The sequence below is a fragment of the Astatotilapia calliptera genome, chromosome 14 (genome assembly GCF_964374335.1).
Source record: "Astatotilapia calliptera chromosome 14, fAstCal68.1, whole genome shotgun sequence".
In the NCBI taxonomy this organism is placed as follows: Eukaryota; Metazoa; Chordata; class Actinopteri; order Cichliformes; family Cichlidae; genus Astatotilapia; species Astatotilapia calliptera.
Window position 1 is genome coordinate 421551 of NC_137435.1, and position 21372 is coordinate 442922.

Sequence of the window (21372 nt, forward strand, 5' to 3'; positions counted from 1 at the left end):
TCTGCTTTTGTTGCCATCAGTCGGTAATTTAGAAAATTCATCAACCCACTAGAAAAGGTGTGTGTGTGTGTGTGTGTGTGTGTGTGTGTGTGTGTGTGTGTGTGTGTGTGTGTGTGTCTGCCTGCAGGATTATTCCTGTAATGATGTGCATGCTGACCAGGCTTTGTGTGCTGATTATAAATACAACTGATCGTTCTGATCAGCTTCAAACCTGCTTCTCTCCAGCTCGTCTTCATCACTGCAGCTTCAGGTCAGTCTGTTCAGCGAGAGATGAATCTGTTATCAGTGTGAATGAGTGTTTGATGATGGGTTTCATTAGTTTATTGAGGAAGTCTGAAGGTCAGCTGATGTTCCTTAATTCTGTGAAGCTTCACCTAAAAGCACAAACAGCTTCACAGCTGATGTGAAACAACAAATCTGATCAATTACTTTTTAAACTTGGTGACGAGTTACCAGAAGTTAAAACTCATACATTTGTTTTTGTAGTATCCCCTGATTTTATATGATGCAGCATTAAGTTTGATTGAAAAACAAACAAACAAAAAACCCCAGTAAAACTGGATTAACATCTGCCATCAACTGAGGTGGAACGGCGAGAAGATCTTCTCAGAGCTTCAGAGGAGATGTAAAGGGTTCAACTCTGCGTGTCAGGATGTGAGCACACAGTTCAACAATCTGAGAAAAACATTTGTCACTGTAAAGGTCAGTGAGTCCCTCACCTACAGTTCATGATTGGATGGAGAGGTGGAGTCAGAGGAGGATGCTGCAGAGATGTGGGATGTTGGTGGATGTGGGTGGGTGTTGGTGGGCATTAGTGGATCTTGGTGGGTATTGGTGGATGTGGTTTTGTGTTGGTGGATGTTGGTACATGTTGGTGAATGTTGGTGGGTGTTGGTAGATGTCGGTAGGTGTTGGTAGATGTTGGTGGATGATGGTTGATGTTTGTAGGTGTTGGTTGATGTTGGTGGATGTTGGTGGATGTTGGTGGATGATGGTACAGTGGGGCAAAAAAGTATTTAGTCAGCCACCGATTGTGCAAGTTCCCCCACCTAAAATGATGACAGAGGTCAGTAATTTGCACCAGAGGTACACTTCAACTGTGAGAGACAGAATGTGAAAAAAAAATCCATGAATTCACATGGTAGGATTTGTAAAGAATTTATTGGTAAATCAGGGTGGAAAATAAGTATTTGGTCACCTCAAACAAGGAAAATCTCTGGCTCTCACAGACCTGTAACGTCTTCTGTAAGAAGCTTTTCTGTCCCCCACTCGTTACCTGTATGAATGGCACCTGTTTGAACTCATCATCTGTATAAAAGACACCTGTCCACAGCCTCAAACAGTCAGACTCCAAACTCCGCCATGGCCAAGACCAAAGAGCTTTCGAAGGACACCAGGAAAAGTATTGTAGACCTGCACCAGACTGGGAAGAGTGAATCTACAATAGGCAAGCAGCTTGGTGTGAAAAAATCAACTGTGGGAGCAATCATCAGAAAATGGAAGACATACAAGACCACTGATAATCTCCCTCGATCTGGGGCTCCACGCAAGATCTCATCCCGCGGGGTCAAAATGATCATGAGAACGGTGAGCAAAGATCCCAGAACCACACGGGGGGACCTGGTGAATGACCTGCAGAGAGCTGGGACCAAAGTAACAAAGGTCACCATCAGTAACACACTACAACGGCAGGGAATCAAATCCCGCAGTGCCAGACGTGTTCCGCTGCTGAAGCCAGTGCATGTCCAGGCCCGTCTGAAGTTTGCCACAGAGCACATGGATGATACAGCAGAGGATTGGTTTCATCTGACCACATGACATTCTCCCAAAGTAGAACTTTTTGGTATAAACTCAACTCGTCGTGTTTGGAGGACGAAGAATACTGAGTTGCATCCCAAGAACACCATACCTACTGTGGTTGCTGGAGTACTTTTCTATGCTGTGGTGTGCTGGGGGAGCAGCACAGCAAAGAAGGACTCATGCAGGCTGGAGAAACTGATCAGGAGGGCTAGCTCTGTGGTCGGCATGAAGCTGGACACTCTGGTGACAGTGGCAGAGAAAAGGACACTAAAGAAACTGATGGACATTATGGACAATGCTGGGCATCCTCTGCACACGGCCATAAACAATCAGAAGAGTCTGTTCAGTGACAGGTTGCTTCTCCCAAAGACAAGAACTAACAGACTTAAAAACTCCTTTGTCCCACACGCCATCAAACTGTTTAACTCCTCTCTGGAGGGGAGAGGGAGGGGAAACAGGAGGACAAAGGAGGGGGGAACAACTAAGCTGTAGTGCCTCTTCACTGTGCAATACCTTTTGTGCAATACTTTTGTAAATAGTCAACGGTGCAATAGACTCAATACTTGAAATGTGCAATTCACTTGTATTTTTATTTTTATTCCTATTTATTCTATTTATCCCCTTCGTATATTTTATTTATATTGTCTCTGTATTTATATATATGTGTGTGTGTGTGTGTGTGTATAACTCTGTAACTTCTGTCGGTGCTGTGCTTTTTTGGAAATCGAATTTCCCAGAGGAACCCACCCGAGGGATTAATAAAGTTCTATCTAATCTAATCTTTACTCAGTTCTTACCATACAGTCACGCATTGAGTTTTGTGCCTGGCCGCCTGGTGGAAGCCTGCCGCTTTACTGGATCCAGTTTCCCTTTACATTCAGAGCGTCCTCTGCAATGGCCTTCTTCCCTTACCGGCAGAAAAGTGCTAAAATACCGTCACTGCACATAGGAATGATTTCCCAACAGTGTACTCGAACCGCCGTCCCTGTGGACCAAACACAGGCCTGGGCCGGCTTCTCCCCAACTGCGTGCTCGAGCCACTGTCCTTGTGATGAGCCGTTCCCAACACAAGCCTGGGGTCTCAAACCACCAGGATTTTTCCCGACGGTGGATTTTAATTACCGTCCCTGTGCTGGACAAAAACCCGAACACAGGCCTGGGGTCTCAAACCACCAGGATTTTTCCCGATTGTGGATTTTAATTACCGTCCCTGTGCTGGACAAAAACCCGAACACAAGCCTGGGGTCTCAAACCACCAGGATTTTTCCCGACGGTGGATTTTAATTACCGTCCCTGTGCTGGACAAAAACCCGAACACAGGCCTGGGGTCTCAAACCACCAGGATTTTCCCTCCGGAGACTCGAACTCCAGAGTCGGCCAGCGTTCCCCCCCTCGGCCAGACAAACACTCTCCATGACTGTATACAAGTTAGCTACAACTCACCCATCTGCAGGAGTCCCCTCAAAGTCGATGGTCTCAGTGGTGGCTGAAACCCACGGCTCCGTGACTCCTCCATTTCCTTTTCTTCAACAGCTGGTAGGACAAAGGTACCTTTTTCCTCAGGGGTGAACCGTTGTTCAGCGACCACACGGATCACAACCCAACCCCAATTAAAAGGGAATCGTAATAGGCAAAGCATGAGGTAATAAAGGCATGAATAACAGTCTCCAAATTGTGTTTGGAAATTACGTTCTTTTGAATTCTTTTGGCAGCAAAGAAAGACTAGACCCAGAGTGGTCAAAACTCAAAAAATTATCTTTATTTTACATTTCCGGAAATGAAGAACTGCGGAGACGAGCACGCATCCACAGCTCTGACAAAATCACAAGGTGTATATATAGTTCGGCTACACACGCTAAGTTTCGATAAAAACAACTCTGGAGTGCACTCTGCTTAGTTTCACTTTTGTCACGGCGGGTGAGGAGAGCCGTGTGAAAATAATAAATGAGGATCCAATCGCAGGCAGTAGTGGAGAAGTGAAGGTGGTTTATTGAACACGAAATAAATATGGACAAACAGCAAATGGAGCACGAACTAAACTAGACTGGAAACAACTAAACTACAGAGCACAAACCTGGACAAGAATGAGAACGAGCAGAGGAGATGGACAGCAGGGAGAACACACGGGTGAGACATGGTGGATACACAGATGGACCAGCAACTACAATGACAGAGGACACGACTTAAATACACAGAGAAACACAGGGGAATTACACACAGGTGGTGGACACAGCTGGGAATAATCAACAAGACGAGACAGAGGTAAAACTGAACACACTCACATGAGACGCAGACCTTCACAATAAAACAGGAACACATTTTGGTGGATCTTGGTAGGTGCTGGTAGATGTTGGTTGATTTTGGTGGATCTTGGTAGGTGCTGGTAGATGTTGGTTGGTGTTGGTGGGCGTTGGTTTGTGTTGGTGGATGCAACATGGAACAGGAGTGGAGCACATCACTGCATCCACACGAAGATCCAGAAACTCCCCCACCTCCTCCGAGCAGGTGCAGGGGTAGCTGGCACATCTGTGATGGCGTCATTAATGCTGAGGCACATCTGCAGCTGTAGGAGAATGTGCTCTGTCTGGACAGCGTCTGTGATTCCAGACAATGAAGAAATCTCACTGAGCACAGCCTGCAGCAGCACGGCTCCATAACTGACCCGAGTACAGCCCAGACCATCACCCACCGAAACCACAGCTGGAGTGCTCCATCCACCAGATCTTTTTTATTATTCTTATTAGTCGGAGTTTCTTTCATGTCTGTACAATGTTAAAGAAAACTGCGTTAGATCTGCTGCCTGTGTTCTCAGTTGGTCATATTACTGGGATGCTTTAATCATCCATAGATGCACGAGTGGATGTTTAGGTGTGAGGGCTGTGTGCAATTTAACTTTGAGATGATAAACGTTTGATATGTGAATGTCTCTGTGCTGCAGGTCAAGATCCAACACTCAGCATGAGTCCCAAGCACGTCGTCTTTAAAAAGGTGTCCCGTGACAAGTCGGTAAGTTCTGAAGATAGTTCAGCATCGACATCATAAGTCATGGAGAAGATGTGGTTTAGAAACCCAGAGCAGAGGTCATATCAAAGTTCCTTTTGGAGAGACTAAAGTTTCCCCCTAATAGAAACATCAGCACTGAAAGGATGCTGATTTGTACTCAGGGCACCATTTAAGGCATCCATAAAGTTCTGGTCCTTGATCTTGCTCCACCGCTCTGTGTGCAACAGGATCCAGGTTGTTAATCCGGACCCTCTGGGTTGCGATGGCATCTTTGTGCTGAAATCCAAATTGAACTGACATGTGACAGAGTAACTGTAATATTAATGTCTGCTTTGCCTGCGGGTAAACATTCAGGTTTTTTTTTATTCCTGACCTCAGAATGGGAAAAGGTTCAAAAACATTAACTCCATCGATGAACTGAACCGATGCGCCTTCTGCTCCCGGTCTGTGGGAAACTAAAAGCACAAAAAAAAACCTCTACTCAGAGCTGTGCTGTCATTTCTGCCTCTGCAAGCATGTGATGGTCCACCCTGCTTAGAGGGAATGTGGAGCTCCTGCAGACTCTGAGTCTTACGTGACCCTCGTGTGTTTTCAGGTGACCGTCTACATGGCAAAGAGGGACTTTGTGGATCACTGCGACTTTGTGGATCCAGTCGGTGAGTCCTGATGCTAACTACCTGCTCTCGCTCTGCTTTTGCTACTGATTGAAAAATGTTTCTTGAAAATGTTTAAAGATGGAGGACTGACAGATGCAGGCCTATGTCTTCATGACATCTCTGCATGTGCTGAGCCCTGTGAGAGAAAAAAGCATAAACTCTGTCAGGACCCCACAAAGACTGGGGAAGAAAAACATGGAGACATGACAGACTGTGGAGACAAATGAGCAGAACACAGAGACAGGACTACGACAGTAAAGAGCCACAAAGACAGACCAGAGAAGGAGAGAGATACAGGTACAAGACAGGGACAGACCGGAAACGAAGACACCAAACATGAACAAGAAACATAGAACTAGAAATGTGAATAATGAAAAATTCAGAGCACTATGAAATATAGAAATAAAGACAGAGCTAGAATATGAAATCTGAGTCACAAACCATACTTCACTCCAAACTGGGTCAAAGACCCAGGACCGACTCTTTAAACAGAGCTTCTCCACCACACAGCGCTCATGGTGAATGTTCAGAATCAGAATCAGAATACTTTAATCATCCCGAGGGAAATTAGGGTTACAGCAGGCAGCCGCGAGCCTCCCCATGATGGTATCAAACTTCTGTTCCATGGTGTTGTCGTTCTTTTGATTCTGAGACCTCACAACTGCAGTGACCCGTTCCGCGATGTGTTCCAACTGTCGCTCAAGGGTGTCATTGTGAGCAGGCCTCTCTCTGATGTTTCCCCTCATACGCTCAATGGTGTTGTTTTGAGCCTTCACAGCAGCTGTAAGCGTCTCCAAGGTGTTGACCATATTACGTTCGTTGTGAGAGGTCGCGCCTCGTTCCGTTTCGATCCCAGCGGGCAGCCTTGGGGGGGTTTGAACAGCCGGTTCCGCTCTCTTATTTCTCCGATAAACCAGGGCTAAGCCAACTCCGATCAGCATGAACCCTGTTATCACGGTTCCGAATAGATAGATATCTTCAGCGTCCTCGATCGACAGTCCCGCCAGGCACACGACCCTCCAGTTCTGCCACCCGTCCATCGTGTATCCGGCAGGGAAAGTCCCTCCAGGGCACTCAGGCTCTCCCGAGCCCAGACTTCTCGTTGAGAAAAGGGTGTCAATAGCATTCAGAGACCAGTTGATCAAATCCATAATTCTCTTTAGGTTTTAGAGAACGACATTGGGAGGCTATTCCAGGGAAAGTAATGCACACAAGACAAGGACATAGAGGCTAAGCAGGGAAGATAAGGGTGAGGAGGAGAGGAGAAAAGTGCGACTGCCTTCACTGAGAGCTAAAGAAGAAGGGGTGGCCTGTGCTGTGGGATCCATACACCGCAGTGAACAGACTGAAGAACAGTGCTCACTGGTTTTACTGCTAATTGTAAACTAGCCATGGATATGGGGATGGTAGCAGAGCAGGAAGTAGTTGACCATTTCTGCTCATGCCCAGTAGGAGGACAGTGACAAACCTTTAAAACAGTCAGGAATGTGTTGTGATTTGATCACTTCCTGTTTCCTACAGATGGCGTGATTGTGATTGACCCAGTGCAGCTCAAAGGAAAGAAAGGTCAGTGTGTTTAAATGTGTGCAGTAACATAAGACAGAACCCGGAGGAGGTGCCGTGGGACTCCCTCCTTCAGCCCATCAGTGTGGAGAAGCTCAGCTTTACCGGAGGAGGTCCACAGGGCTTATGACTGTGGCTCCTGTGTAAAACATATTTCACTGAATGAAAGCTTCTTTCTGTGCAGATGAACATTTCTCTGCAGTGTGGGGTGGGTGCGACACAAAAGATCTCAGAGAACAATAAGCAGCTTCTGACAGACGTTTCTCCAGCTTCTATTCACACTGATTTAGGTTTGATGGAGCCAGATTCTCCTGGTGCAGCATGTTCTTGGATGTGTGGCTTCATTCCTGTTTTTCGGTGTCTGTTAGTGTATGTGATGCTGTCGTGCACATTTCGCTACGGCCGTCAGGACATGGATGTGATGGGCGTGGCATTCAGGAGGGACCTCTTTCTGGTGACCCGGCAGGTTTACCCCGAGCTGCAGGACAAAGAAAAGCTCACCCACACCAAGATCCAGCAGAAGTTGCTGCGAAAGCTTGGAAACAACGCCTTCCCCTTTTTCTTCGAGGTGAGGAACAGCCTGGAACATCTGGAAAGATCAGGCCCTGCTAGAGGAAGAGGTTTAATCCCTCCATCAGGTTCAAGGATAGAAAACAGAAAGGCCACATTTGTCATGTCTGGAATAGAGTCCTTTTTGTTGTGTTAGGTTTTGTACCCAGTGCAGATCTGGCCTAAATCGTCATCCAAAATCCTCAAGGTAAAAAAGGAAAACCTGATTACAGAATGAATAAAAAATTAGAGCACCAGTCAGAATAACAAAACCCCCACAAATGTCTCAGAAATCTGTTAAAACTCTCTTTAAAACTAGAAATGTGGCACAGTGGTTAGCACTGTTGCCTCACAGCAAGAAGGTCCTGAGCTTGACTCAACCACAGGGGTCTTTCTGTGTGGAGTTTGCATGTTCTCCCCGTGTGCGTGGGTTCTCTACGGCTTCCTCCCACAGTCCAAAGACATGCAGGTCAGGTTCACTGGAAACTCTAGACTGTCGACCTGTTCAGGTTGTAACCTGCCTCTTGCCCTAAGACAGCTGGGATAGGCTCCAGCAGAATAGGATGGATGGATGGATGTCCACATTTGAGCAGAAAAGAGTAGAGTTCTCTGAGAGGTTAGAAATTAATGATCATTAACCGTTCAGAAAGACAATCTAACATTTTAGGGAAGAAATTTTCAGAAATAAAGAGGAGGGTTCTCTGTAGCTGTATGAGAACCTTCGAGAACCTGACTGAAATCTGAACACGGGCGAGGTCATTGTTCTGTAGTCACCAGCGTGTGTCTGTGGCGCAGTTACAGAGGAAGGGGTGGGTTTCACTCTTCTAATCGTATAGATTGTCTTGATTAGTTACTATTCCTGTGTTTATTGTTGAAGAGGTTAGAATGAGACGTACCAATTCGGGTACCGTACAGGACGAGCGTGACGGTCTAATGTGCTTCAGTTTCCAGACAACCTGCCCTGCTCCATCACTCTGCAGCCCGGACTGTCCGACGTGGGGAAGGTAACGCCATCACTACACTCAGCCTTTCATGTTCTTCATCTGTACATTGCTTCAGCACCACAAAGTCTCAGAGTACACACACTGATGTTTCACATCAGCTTCCCTCTCTCTGCGTTGTCACGCAGTCCTCTGAAAGCAGCCAATTTGCCCGATGAATGATACTAGCTGTAAATGTGCAAACTGTGTGTTTCTGTGTGCTGGACAGAAATGTGCGGTGGAATTTGAGGTGAAAGCTTTCTGTGGTGAGAACCAGGACGAGAAGATCGACAAACAGTGAGTCGCTCAGAGTGGATCTCAGTCTGAAGACTCGATGGACAGCCTTTCACGTGTTCCTCCGTCCTCTCTGCAGGAGTTCTGTCCGTCTCACCATCCGTAAGATCCAGTTCAGTCCAGAGGACAGCAAACTGCTTCCCAGCGCAGAGACAACCTTTGAGTTCCTGATGTCCGAGAAACCTCTGCATGTGAAACTGAGCCTGCCCAAAGAGGTCAGAGCTTCAGTCAGGTTCTGAATCAGACACCAGAACCACCAGGTTCTGAAAGCTGGAGGACTCTCACAGATATACTCATGAAAGCACTTTACCTGTCTGCTTACCTGTCTGCAGACTTTTTACCACGGCGAGCCGCTCAAAGCCAATGTTGAAATCACCAACTCGTCCAGCAGGAACATCAAAGACATCAGCTTGTCAGGTGACATCAGTTTGGCTTCAGAGTACTTAAGGTGACGTAGAGCAGCGTGTCTCTGCCACCAAGCATCATTTCTCCAGTTTTTCCTTTTATAAAGGAAAGCGTGAAATGTACAAGCATGCAGAAGTTGCATTACCATCAGGGGAGACGACTGATTTAAAGCCGAGAAGTCTGTAGTGAACAAAAACTGTATGAAGTCCATTCCAGAGTCCTTACTCTCCAGAAACATCTAAGCTAGGCAGCTAATATGTATTTACATTATTTTGTTGGCTTATTTATTTCAAGACATAATGACTTTAAATAAAATGTCTCCCCCTGCTGGTACTGCAGCTTACTGCACGCTTGCACATTTCACTCTTTGGAGGGGCAAAGGGTGAAATGGACACAGTGGACGGCGTGTCTAATACGCACTTTGCAGTGGTATCGGGTTGACTGGAGACATCAGCTGATAACACTTCCTTCCATTAGCATAAATTTAAAAAGTCATGCAACCAAAGCCTGCTCAGACACGATTGGCCAAACTGAATTGTGACCTAAGGAGATGTTTAACCAGAAAAGCTGCTCCTTGTAAACATGAGGAAAGGTGTCTGTGGCGGTGACACGCTGCCTCACCTGCAGGCCTCTGACAGCAGACAGGTGTGTTCCCTGTCTGCAGCAGCACGGTGGCTTACTTTGAGTTTCTGTGCTTAGTCGAGCAGGTGACCCACGTCATCCTTTACTCCAACGATAAGTACGTCAAGTCTGTGGCCAAAGAGGAGACCAGGTGAGTTAAGGATATAACAGAAGTATATTTCTTTTGAATATTTTCTGAGGGAACTTAAAGCAGGAGTTGCGTTCATGGTCTCAGTTTGATCAGACAGAACATTTTTTCTTTTTTCAAAAGGAAGATGTTTCCTGTACATTTAATTTTTGCATTGATCTGTTTAAAAACAGATGTGCCCCTGTCGTACCTGATACATCTTGGTCTAAAGCAGGGGTCGGCAACCTGCGGCTCTTTAGTCCTTATACTGCGGCTCTGCGTGGTTTGGGAAAATAAATTACATTTAGCTGAAGTGTATTTTTTTGTATTAGTTCTTTTTAAACTTGTAGTTATAAATTGTTAGATTATTGTGATATTGAAATATAAAAATACACTTTTATTTTCTATTATTTCTTCATCGCTCAAAATAAGCGTCACACTGGCGGAAGCCGGTGTGCCCGCTGAAATGCCTGCATTTACCGAGACTTTCAACCCCAGGTAGGCCAATTATGGCTCTTGGGATCCACGTTATGTCAGCAGCTCCACCGCGAACTATGTTAAAAACAAACACGCTCACGCCTCACAGACGACAGCTTACAGTCCTGTAAAGATGAAGTGACTTCACTGTGCGCAGAGGTTCAGGAGCAGAAGTCCCGTTGTAAACATATCACGGCAGACCTGACGATGTTTGCATGAACACGCTTTACAGTTTCTCTTTATTGACCACTTTCACACACGGCTGCTGTACGCACACAGCCGGCTGTAGCTTTGCAGCTCACAGCCCGACACACAACCGCAGAGAGAGCACAGACTTTAAGGTGGCGAGGCGTGATTGCTGGTGCCGCTCAGGTGCGTCCGCCTCCCCTGCAGCGGCGCTGCAGACCACGCCCCACCGCACACATTAACCAGGTAAAATACATATTTAGGCAGAATTTTGTAAATATCTATTTTTCATTTTTCAGCAGCATAGAGCTTTTTTTCCAGTTATTTTTAAAAGTCAGGTCAAGGCTCCAAAAGCCCAAAGGAGATATAAGGCTGGCGGCTCACAGCAGTTTTTGTTTGCTGGATCATTGTAGTTCAGCTTTCCTTTTGTTATATTTCTTTAAGAGATCGAAATGTGTTCATTACATAAATAAAATGTAGTTTTCTCTGTAGCACTTCATGGATTTCATAAGCAACACACTTTAGCTGTTCACACAAAGCATAAAGGTAAAAAAACAATATGTACAGTGTTATCTTCATTTTAGACGTCACAAAGTATTTGCGGCTCTCAGTGTTTTCTTTTGCGTGGAAACCGGCTCCAAGTGGCTCTTTGGGTCTTAAATGTGGCCCGGTCATGGGGAATGAGACAGGACACAGGAAATACTCTTTTGTGGGCTTTTTTATTCTCCGACTGTACTCGGAGGAGCACAGTTTTAATTCTGTAGTTTTGAGTGAAACGGCAAAATTTAACTATTCCACTGGCTCAGCCTAAACTGCCTTTCAGGGTCTGAGACAACAGTAACTATCATATGTACATGTTAAATCCAAACAGTATAGACAACAGTAGTGACCTGTCAAGAAACAAATACAACAAAAAAAAGAGAAAACAAAACAAATAAACACATTGTTTACATCCCACAACTTCGCAGGTCAACTGGCAATAAAGTGCACTGTAAACTCTCTTTTAAACATACATTTCTATGGGAGAACATCATGAACTCACTTCGGTTTCTCCACACAGCTACTGTGCTAGGACAAGTACACACGCAGGAATCACACAGCAAGTGATCTCCCCTCTGAATCAAACAGAAACATACAGAGTTATGCAAAGTGAGTAAAAGTATAAACTTAACAACTTTGAAATCTGTTAGGACACTGTAACTACTCACGCCAACCCGCTCTTCAGTCCCTTTCACAGCACGTGACCATTAAACATGCACCCGTCGCGCGTTAAGAACTGTACAGAAATGGTCACAAACATGGAGTCACTGCTAAAGAAACTTAGCTAATTACAGTCTACTACAACACTGGTGACAATATTTTGCAGTATGCTACACTTTTTAGCACATTTACCTCGTGTGTAGCTAGCCACAGAATCTTTTGCAGTCTCTAACTCTCCAGTGCTCCCGCTCACAGCGCTCAGTGTGACACAAACTTGAGTGCATGCGTGCTCTGGCTTACGGCGGCTCTTAAAGGGACAGTATACCCCCAAAACGCGAGGTCTAGTCATCACCATGACAACCCTACAACAGACCTCCGGTAGACAGGCAACCAGTCAAAAACACAATTCCCTCTTTTTAAACCCTTTCCATGTGTAGTATTAGTTCACTTGGCTACATAAAGGTTGTGACCCCTGGTCTAAAGATACTCCTAGTGACCTCACACTGTCAGCTGGGTTAGTTTTAACCACCCTGGGTTTGACCAAGAGGTTTCTAATCATGTTATGTTTTCGGTTACAGTGACTCTGTGCCTTGTGGCACCAGTCTGAAGCAGGAGTACACCCTGCACCCTCTGCTGGCATACAACAAAGACCGCAGAGGACTCGCTTTGGATGGGCGACTTAAACACGAGGACACCAACCTGGCTTCATCGAGCATGTCAGAGACACACTGAGGTTTTAATGATGGTGTTAGACAGGAAACACGGCTGCTCTTTAAAGGACAGGTTCACATGATTTAACCTGGCAGGTGAGACAGATCTGTCATCAGAGCATTCTGGGCAAAATACACACAGTGTTCAGACCGGCTGCATTCTCACGAGATCTCCGGAGACTCCATCAGATGAGCCTGAAGTCCGGTCAGGCCGTCGAGGTGATGGAGCCTCAGTTGAATTTGAATTGAAATTTTTATTTCAGTCAACAACAACAGATTATAATTTTACATAAAAGTACTCAAACAGAAACCGAAAAGTGAATAGGCTGAAGCCTTATGGCTTATACTTATCCTATCCCTTACCCCCATAGAAGTAATCAAATCCTTAACCAAGAAAATAAATAGCATTGATAAATAAGTTGTATAACAGTTTGAAAAGAAATCAATGATAAATCAAGAAATTAAATCAACACAAAAAAATGTTAACAAACCAAATTTCTATAACCTTGTATAATACTAATTTTTAAAAGCTTCCTGAAGAATGACAAAGAAAAACACATCTTCAGTTCATCATTAAGTCCGTTCCATAATTTCACTCCCAAAACTGACTCACATACTTAACATTGGTTCTCACTTTAGGCATTTCAAACACATAAGACCCCCTCAAATCATATTTTCCATCTCTTAGTTGAAACATCCTTAAAATACACATTGGAACATTCTTTTTCATCACACGATATATCATTTCTAAAGTTTTAGAATATATAATGTCCATGAATTTTAACATAGAGGATCCTACAGAAAACTGGTTGGTGGACTCCCTGTATCCAACTTTATTTATTATTCTAATAGCTCTTTTTTGCAATTTAAATACTGAATCCAAATATGTTTTGTATGTGTTCCCCCAAATTTCTGCACAGTAGGTCATATAAGGCAAACAAAGGGAAGTATACAATAAATAAAGGCAGTTCTTATTCAAAGAATCTCTTGTTTTATAAAGAATAGAAATAGACTTGGATAATTTTCGTTTCACATGTTCTATGTGGGGCTTCCAACAAAGTTTATCATCAATAATTACTCCTAAAGATTTTGGCTCATATACTTTTTCAAGTTCAACATTATTTAAATTCAATTTTACTTTAATATTACTTTTACTACCTCCAAATAACATAAATTTTGTTTTACTTTCATTCAATGATAGTTTATTAAATACAAACCATCTATTTAACTTCATGAGCTCTGTTTCCACTGTTTTCAGTCATTTCTTTATGTCTTTTCCAGAGCAAACTAAGTTTGTATCATCAGCAAACATCACATATTTTAAAGCATCACTGGCTGTACAAATATCATTTATATAAAGTAAAAGTAACTTAGGTCCCAAAACAGATCCTTGCGGACCTTCACAAGTTACTTTTCTAACTTTAGATTTCATGTTATTAATACTCACATATTGGAACCTATTATTCAAGTAACTATTTAACCAAAATTGTACAACACCTCTTAAACCATACCTTTCACACTTCCGTAAAAGTAAAGAATGATCTATCGTATCAAAGGCTTTACGTAAATCAATGAACACACCTATTCCAAACTGTTTTTCATCCACAGCCGTTGCAATATTTTCAATAAATTCCATCACAGCTAGAGATGTTGAGCGATTTCTTCTGAACCCATACTGATGATCATTCAATAAATCATATTTATCAATAAAAGAATCTAGTTTGTTTGCAAATAGTTTTTCAAGAATCTTTGAAAACTGAGGCAGTAAAGATACCGGTCCATAGTTTGACACAATCTGTTTATCACCAGTTTTATATAGTGGGATCACTTTGGCAAATTTTTCAATTTAAATCACAGCTTGATGACCTCTGACGACTGGAAGCCTCCAGGAGACTGAACTATGTTTTCCAGAACATCAACCACTGAAATTAGAAATATGATAGAAATGGACTCATCCAAGTGTCAGAGCCGAGGTCTCGTTTTGTTCTGTCAGGTCATGAAGCCTCCACAGTTTAACTTTCTTCTTAGAGGTGGAACCAGAAGCATCCCAAACAATTATTTGATTCGATGATTCGGACATCTCCCTCCTAATATCTCCTCTGCGGGGTCAGATCTCTGACCTGTTTCTAGCTGCTGGGTTAGAAACACCACAGGGACTCTGGATGATCTGAAGCTCTGTGCTGCAAACGGTTCCTGACTCTCAGTTTGTGCCGACGAGCCTGAAACCTTGCTCGTGCTTTCAGACACCTGTGACCCCTGACAGAGCTGTGAACCTGTCCTTTAACCACATAGCGTGCTAGTACACAATGCCGAGAGCACCTGAGTTTCCTGAGCTTAGCGAAAGAGCGTTGTGTGACTTTCAGAAAGTTTTCCTTAAGCTGATGAGAGCTGTCTGTGTCTCAGTGTGAAGCAGGAGGTCCTGAAGGAGGTTCAGGGGATTCTGGTCTCCTATAAGGTCGTGCTGAGGATGGTCGCCTCAGGGTGAGTCTCACACTTCCTGCTGTTAACAGTGTGTGTATGTTCAGGTGTCTGGTGAGGGGTCAAAGGTCACTACAGGCCCTCTGCCTGACCTCACTTACAGCAGCTCAGGTGTGACGAGGCAGTGGTTTGAACACATTGTGAATACGAGCAACTGATGACACAGAACAACAAAAACAGCTTCAACGTCACCAACACCTTGGCCCCAAATAGCAGACAGGTCTGGCCCAGATCTGGTGTCAAGCCGGCACTGCTAGCTGACTTCTGGCATGGTAAGTGGTCTGTCATCCAGATGTGGGCCAGGCCTGGCTTAGACGGCACTGTCTATGTGATGGCATGCCACATCTGGCTCAATCTTGTTTTGGTCCATCTGGCCAGGCTCATAGAAAACAGGTCTGGCCTGGATCCGGCATCAAGCTGGCACTTCTGACTGACCGGTGTCACGGCAGAGTGTATGTCAACCAGATCTGGGCCACCAAAGGGCCGTCATTTTTTGCGGTATGTGGGCCATGTGTAAGAACATTGTGTGGGCCTGATCTGGGCCATACCAATTTTGCTATGTGGGGCTGTGACAGCCTCCTGGGTCAGCTGACCTGGACACCAGCCACACACCTCTATCATGTGCCAGGGTCATGAAACTCCATCTTTTCAAATCAGAGAGCCTGAAGTGTCACTGACCAATAGGAGCGCTCTCTCAGCCAGGGTCGTGCCCGCACGCTGCGCCTCATATCAGAGGGAAAATTAACCTCAAAGCAATCTGACTCTTTGTGTCTGTTCTCTCTCTGCTGCCCTTCATTGACAGGATGGTGGGATCCAGGTAGGGTCACGCTCAGACACACTGTGTGTGTGTGTGTGTGTGTGTGTGTGTGTGTGTGTGTGTGTGTGTGTGTGTGTAAAACATCTGGACTCACAGCTGTGTCTGTGCTTTACAGTGAGGTGTCTCTGGAGGTTCCCTTCAGGCTCATGCATCCCAAACCTGAACCAGGTACAGATTTCTTTCAGCTTCCACAACACACACACACACACACACACACACACACGTAAACACACACACACACACACACACGTAAACACACACACACGTAAACACACACACAGAACATGTTCTCATGTAAACCGGCTCATAAGCTGGTCCAGCTGTGTGTGTGTTTACGTGTGTGTGTGTTTACGTGTGTGTGTGTTTATGTGTGTGTGCGTGTGTTTACGTGTGTGTGTGTTTATGTGTGTGTGTTTACGTGTGTGTACGTGTGAGTCTGTGTGTGTGTTTACGTGTGTGTGTGTTTACGTGTGTGTGTGTGTGTTTACGTGTGTGTGTGTTTATGTGTGTGTGTGTGTTTACGTGTGTGTGTGTTTATGTGTGTGTGTGTGTTTACGTGTGCGTGTGTTTACGTGTGTGTGTGTGTGTTTACGTGTGTGTACGTGTGAGTCTGTGTGTGTGTTTACGTGTGTGTGTGTTTATGTGTGTGTGTGTTTATGTGTGTGTGCGTGTGTTTACGTGTGTGTGTGTGTTTATGTGTGTGTGTTTACGTGTGTGTGTGTGTGTGTTTATGTGTGTGTGCGTGTGTTTACGTGTGTGTGTGTGTTTATGTGTGTGTGTTTACGTGTGTGTGTGTGTGTGTTTATGTGTGTGTGCGTGTGTTTACGTGTGTGTGTGTGTTTATGTGTGTGTGTGTGTGTGTTTACGTGTGTGTGTGTGTTTATGTGTGTGTGTTTACGTGTGTGTGTGTGTGTGTTTATGTGTGTGTGCGTGTGTTTACGTGTGTGTGTGTGTTTATGTGTGTGTGTTTACGTGTGTGTGTGTGTGTGTTTACGTGTGTGTGTGTTTATGTGTGTGTGTGTTTATGTGTGTGTGTTTACGTGTGTGTGTGTTTACGTGTGTGTACGTGTGAGTCTGTGTGTGTGTTTACGTGTGTGTGTGTTTATGTGTGTGTGCGTGTGTTTATGTGTGTGTGTGTTTATGTGTGTGTGTTTACGTGTGTGTACGTGTGAGTCTGTGTGTGGGTGTTTACGTGTGTCTGTGTGTGTTTACGTGTGTCTGTGTGTGTTTACGTGTGTGTCTGTGTGTGTTTACGTGTGTGTGTGTGTGTGTTTACGTGTGTGTGTGTGTGTTTACGTGTGTGTGTGTGTGTGTGTGTGTGTGTTTACGTGTGTGTGTGTGTGTGTGTTTACGTGTGTGTGTGTGTGTGTTTACGTGTGTGTGTGTGTGTGTGTGTGTGTTTACGTGTGTCTGTGTGTGTTTACGTGTGTGTGTGTGTGTGTGTGTGTGTTTACGTGTGTGTGTCTGTGTGTGTTTACGTGTGTCTGTGTGTGTTTACGTGTGTGTGTGTGTGTGTGTGTGTGTTTACGTGTGTCTGTGTGTGTTTACGTGTGTGTGTGTGTGTGTGTTTACGTGTGTGTGTGTGTGTGTTTACGTGTGTGTGTGTGTGTGTGTGTGTGTTTACGTGTGTCTGTGTGTGTTTACGTGTGTGTGTGTGTGTTTACGTGTGTGTGTGTGTGTGTGTGTGTGTGTTTACGTGTGTGTGTGTGTGTTTACGTGTGTGTGTGTTTACGTGTGTGTGTGTGTGTTTACGTGTGTGTGTGTGTGTGTGTGTTTACGTGTGTGTGTGTGTGTTTACGTGTGTGTGTGTTTACGTGTGTGTGTGTTTTAAGCTGCTTCTTGTGTATTGCTGACAGCAGTTTGTGATAAACAAGAAGCTGCGTCACACAGATTAACATCCAGATTAGCACCGATTAATAGAGTTTAACACACACACGTACACACACGCACACGTAAACACACACACGTAAACACACACACACACTCTCAGGTGCACACTCTTGCGTGTTCCCAGTGTTACCCTCCAGGTGTGTCACTGCAGGGTCTACCTGACCGTATGAAACGAGCTGTTGTGATTTGGCGCCATATAAAAAAGTTCATATTGTTCATATTTCACCTGTTTCTCTTTTCTTGATGCTGACTGACCTGCAGCCAAGGACAGGTAAGTGTGACAGTAAACGACATCACTTCCTGTCCCACACAGTGACGTCTTCCTCTGTGTGACGGACATCATAGGGAAAGGTTGGCGCTTCCCAGGCCGATTCTCTGTCTTACAAGGGGGGGAGGGGCTCGAATCTGACTGGCTAAATTTAAAAGGAGCAGAGCAGCAGACGTAGCTCACGTGGAGCAGGAAGGTCAAGCTCGTCTTACGTGGAGGGCCGGACCAGCAAAGCGCCCCTGCTGTCCCTGTAAAGATTAATCCCACTTTTAATCCCTGAGAGGCATAAATAATATAAAACAGGCGTCTCCTTTTTCCACACGACAACTAAACGCAGATCAAAGAAATCTGTCAGCACGACATGTAGAAAATTCGCTCGTCGCTCGTCCTGTGACTGTAAAATGTTATGTTGTCGTGTTCTGTCGTCACCTCGGTGAGAACAGCGGATGGATTTTGAAATGAAAACACAGTTAAAGGCCAAAATTCCTGCCCTCCTTCACGTTTGCCCAGCAGGCGAGATCAGAGGCTTTGCCGATCCAGTTGTGGCCTCCGAGCCTTATGTTTGACACCGCTGATAGACTGAAGTCCCACACTTTAGTTTTTACAACCTTGATCGGGCGGCTGTGGTTTAAAGCTGGTCATCGAGCCCCAGCACCTCCGCGTGGTCATGTGACTGTTTACGGCAAACGTGTGTTTAAACGTACACGTGTGTTTCAGTTTTTTCTTGTTTATCAAGAACAGGAAGTGACTTAAACTGCTGAGACAGGACGCGAAGCTTGCTGTTGACCTTCCCACTGTGTCTGTGCTGCAGTGAATCAGATGACATGGTGTTTGAGGAATTCAAACGGGCCTACCTGAAGGGCGTGGTCTACGGAGACGACGACGAGTCCCCCACCGACGCCTGAACTACAAAGACGGCTGCCTCAGGTCAAACGGCGCGGCGGCCACTCGGAGCTGAAGATGAACACAGCGTGGTCGTCCACCCGTGGTTTCCTCACTGTTTTAACGACTCCATCGTGTTTCCTGCAACACCACCCCCAGGCTAACTACAGCCGCGAGGTGGCGCTAGCAGGAACCAAAAACTCTGTCTGCCATAAATGACCATCTCCTCCCCTAATGCAGTACTTTTACCTGGAACCAGGTGTTTTTACTTTTTTTTTCCTGCAGCATTTCCTCCATGGCTGGGTTTGGTGTGTACTTTAGGGTTTCCCAAACCTGATGCAGCGCCCTCCGGTGGCCACAGTGATTATGCTGTGAACAAAGCTGAGTGATGCAGTCGTGGCTGGGAGGACGCTGAGGTGGATGGACGGGTGGAGCTGCTTGTCTTTGATGAATGAAATGGTCTAAGTCACAGGTGTCAAACTCCAGGCCTCGAGGGCCGGTGTCCTGCAGGTTTTAAATGTGTCCTCGATCCATCACAGCTGATTTAAAAGGACTTCCTCAACATGTCCTGTAGTTCTCCAGAGGCCTGGTAATGAACTAATCATCTGATTCAGGTGAGCTGAAACAGGGTGAGATCTAAAACCTGCAGGACACCGGCCCTCGTGGCCTGGAGTTGGACACCCCTGGTCTAAGTGCTTCATTAGGGTTAGGTGAAGAATGCCGACGTGGCCACAGGCATCCATGATTGGCCGTCCTCCGTCCAACTCCACCTCCTCCTGCAGCACGTGGAGCTTCTTTTGTTCCAGAGGAAAGCAGCTGAGGGCCTGAGGGTCATTTCTGGGAGGCAGAGTTTAACATTTCCCGTCCTCAGAGGGTCGGTGTGTCACGTTAAATGAAGGAAATGCTGGATATGATGAGTGTCAGCAGGCCGGGCTGTTAGCCGTGAGGCTCTGAGCGAATGTAGACGAGTAAAGTGCATCTTTAGAGCTCAGTGAAACGAGCTGCTGACGTTCTGTAGAGCACGTCATAGCTGACCTGTCAGTGTGCTTATTTTAGAGGCAGCGATGTTTCTCCTGTTTCTGTCTGATACGGTGATACCTGACATACGTGTGTGTGTTCCACTTTTTCTGCATGCATTAAACAGATTGAGGTTGTGAGCTGTTAGTCGCTGTGCTTGTGTTTGATTAAAGAAGCCTGTTCTCCATGTTTCACACTCCGCGCGGCTCCATGTTTTTACATTTGGGTTTCTCACTTCTACTTCCTGTCACACAGAGGTACTTTTGTTATACGGTGACAATAAAGAGATCAGATCGAGTCCAGTGAGCATCCATCCATAATATTCTTGATATTTATAATTAAGTGATTTGTGTACATTAGTGCTATTTTTAATTCTTAAATTTGAAAAATCTGTAACATGTATTGTTTAGTTTAGCCTGTTACTGTCTTGGAGCAACTATAACCTACATCATTTCCTTAAGGATTAATAAAGTGTCATGATTAATGAGTACATCCACAAACTGAGGCTTCCTGCTGTTTTGTGTGTCTCTGCAGATGGACTGAGTATCTGTGGAGCCATTGTGTCTGTGGATACTAACTGTCAGTCACTTAACACTGAGGCTGTGGACCCAGAGGGCCCGGACTCTAAGGGCAGCTCGTCCTGGGCCCGGGGGCGTGTTCAGAGCCCAAATGTAATCCTTTGCCTGGGTCCACAGAGAGCGGCTAACAGCAGCATGTAAATCCACTTTTAATTCATGGCTTCAAAGGAACACGACAGTGTTTGGAAGAATTTATTATCCGAGATGAGTTTGTGACAGAATGACTCAAATTCAGCGTGAATTTGAATTTCATTTGGAGAAATAATAAATGTCTCTACAGGAGATGAGCTGATAGGGTTAAGAGTGTAGAGAAGTTTTGATTTGGGGGTTATGAACGGAGCCTCAAACTAAGATTTTTGAGCTCTTTTGTCAGACACAGAAATTACGAGGTATTGACTTTCTCTACCGTGATATTCTCAAAGTGCCCACAAAGCTGTCAAAGTTCCACCAACAAGCTCTCCTCTACTATACAAGCATGAGTTCACAACACATAATACACTCAAGTGAAACTAAGGACACATTGGTGCTAACAGAAAATCAAAAAGGGAGCAAAAAGCACCATGGTCCGTGACTCACTTCATGGACAAAACAGGTATGAAGATCGTCCCGGTACCCTTTAAAACAATGGTTCAACAGACTGGGAGATATTCCAACCTTGGTGTAGAAGTGAGACCGATAACTGTTGAAGGTATCCAGCGAGAGAGGGAAGACAAGAATCGATTAATAAGAAACCTTTTGTCAACAAAATGCTAGCCTGGCAAACTGAAAAGGAAATGTGTTGTTTTCAGTGAGGATGAGGAGGCCAAAAAATACGACAATGAATTTAAACTTGTGAACGAGTTTTCTCAGTTTTCACACTTTAGGCTGAACT

General features: G+C 45.0%; 1 protein-coding gene and 1 long non-coding RNA gene across 2 annotated transcripts; one reads left to right on the forward strand and one right to left on the reverse strand.

The window, feature by feature from the left end:
* Window positions 1-165: 165 nt before the first annotated feature.
* Window positions 166-20423, forward strand: LOC113036426 (S-arrestin-like). The gene is made up of 16 exons (XM_026192777.2): window positions 166-250; window positions 4739-4806; window positions 5399-5459; window positions 6981-7025; window positions 7391-7590; window positions 8516-8575; window positions 8781-8848; window positions 8925-9060; window positions 9178-9262; window positions 9950-10022; window positions 12440-12577; window positions 14975-15052; window positions 15852-15866; window positions 15982-16034; window positions 18018-18027; window positions 18836-20423. Exons 2-16 carry the CDS (start codon window positions 4759-4761, stop codon window positions 18927-18929), a joined length of 1164 nt encoding a protein of 387 aa, XP_026048562.1. The 5' UTR covers window positions 166-250; window positions 4739-4758; the 3' UTR covers window positions 18930-20423.
* On the reverse strand, window positions 11362-12443 carry LOC145420189 (uncharacterized). Its single transcript, XR_013901487.1, has 2 exons — window positions 12054-12443; window positions 11362-11937 (listed from the first exon to the last, which is right to left on the reverse strand). It is a non-coding gene; the product is annotated as an uncharacterized LOC145420189 (long non-coding RNA).
* Window positions 20424-21372: the final 949 nt, after the last annotated feature.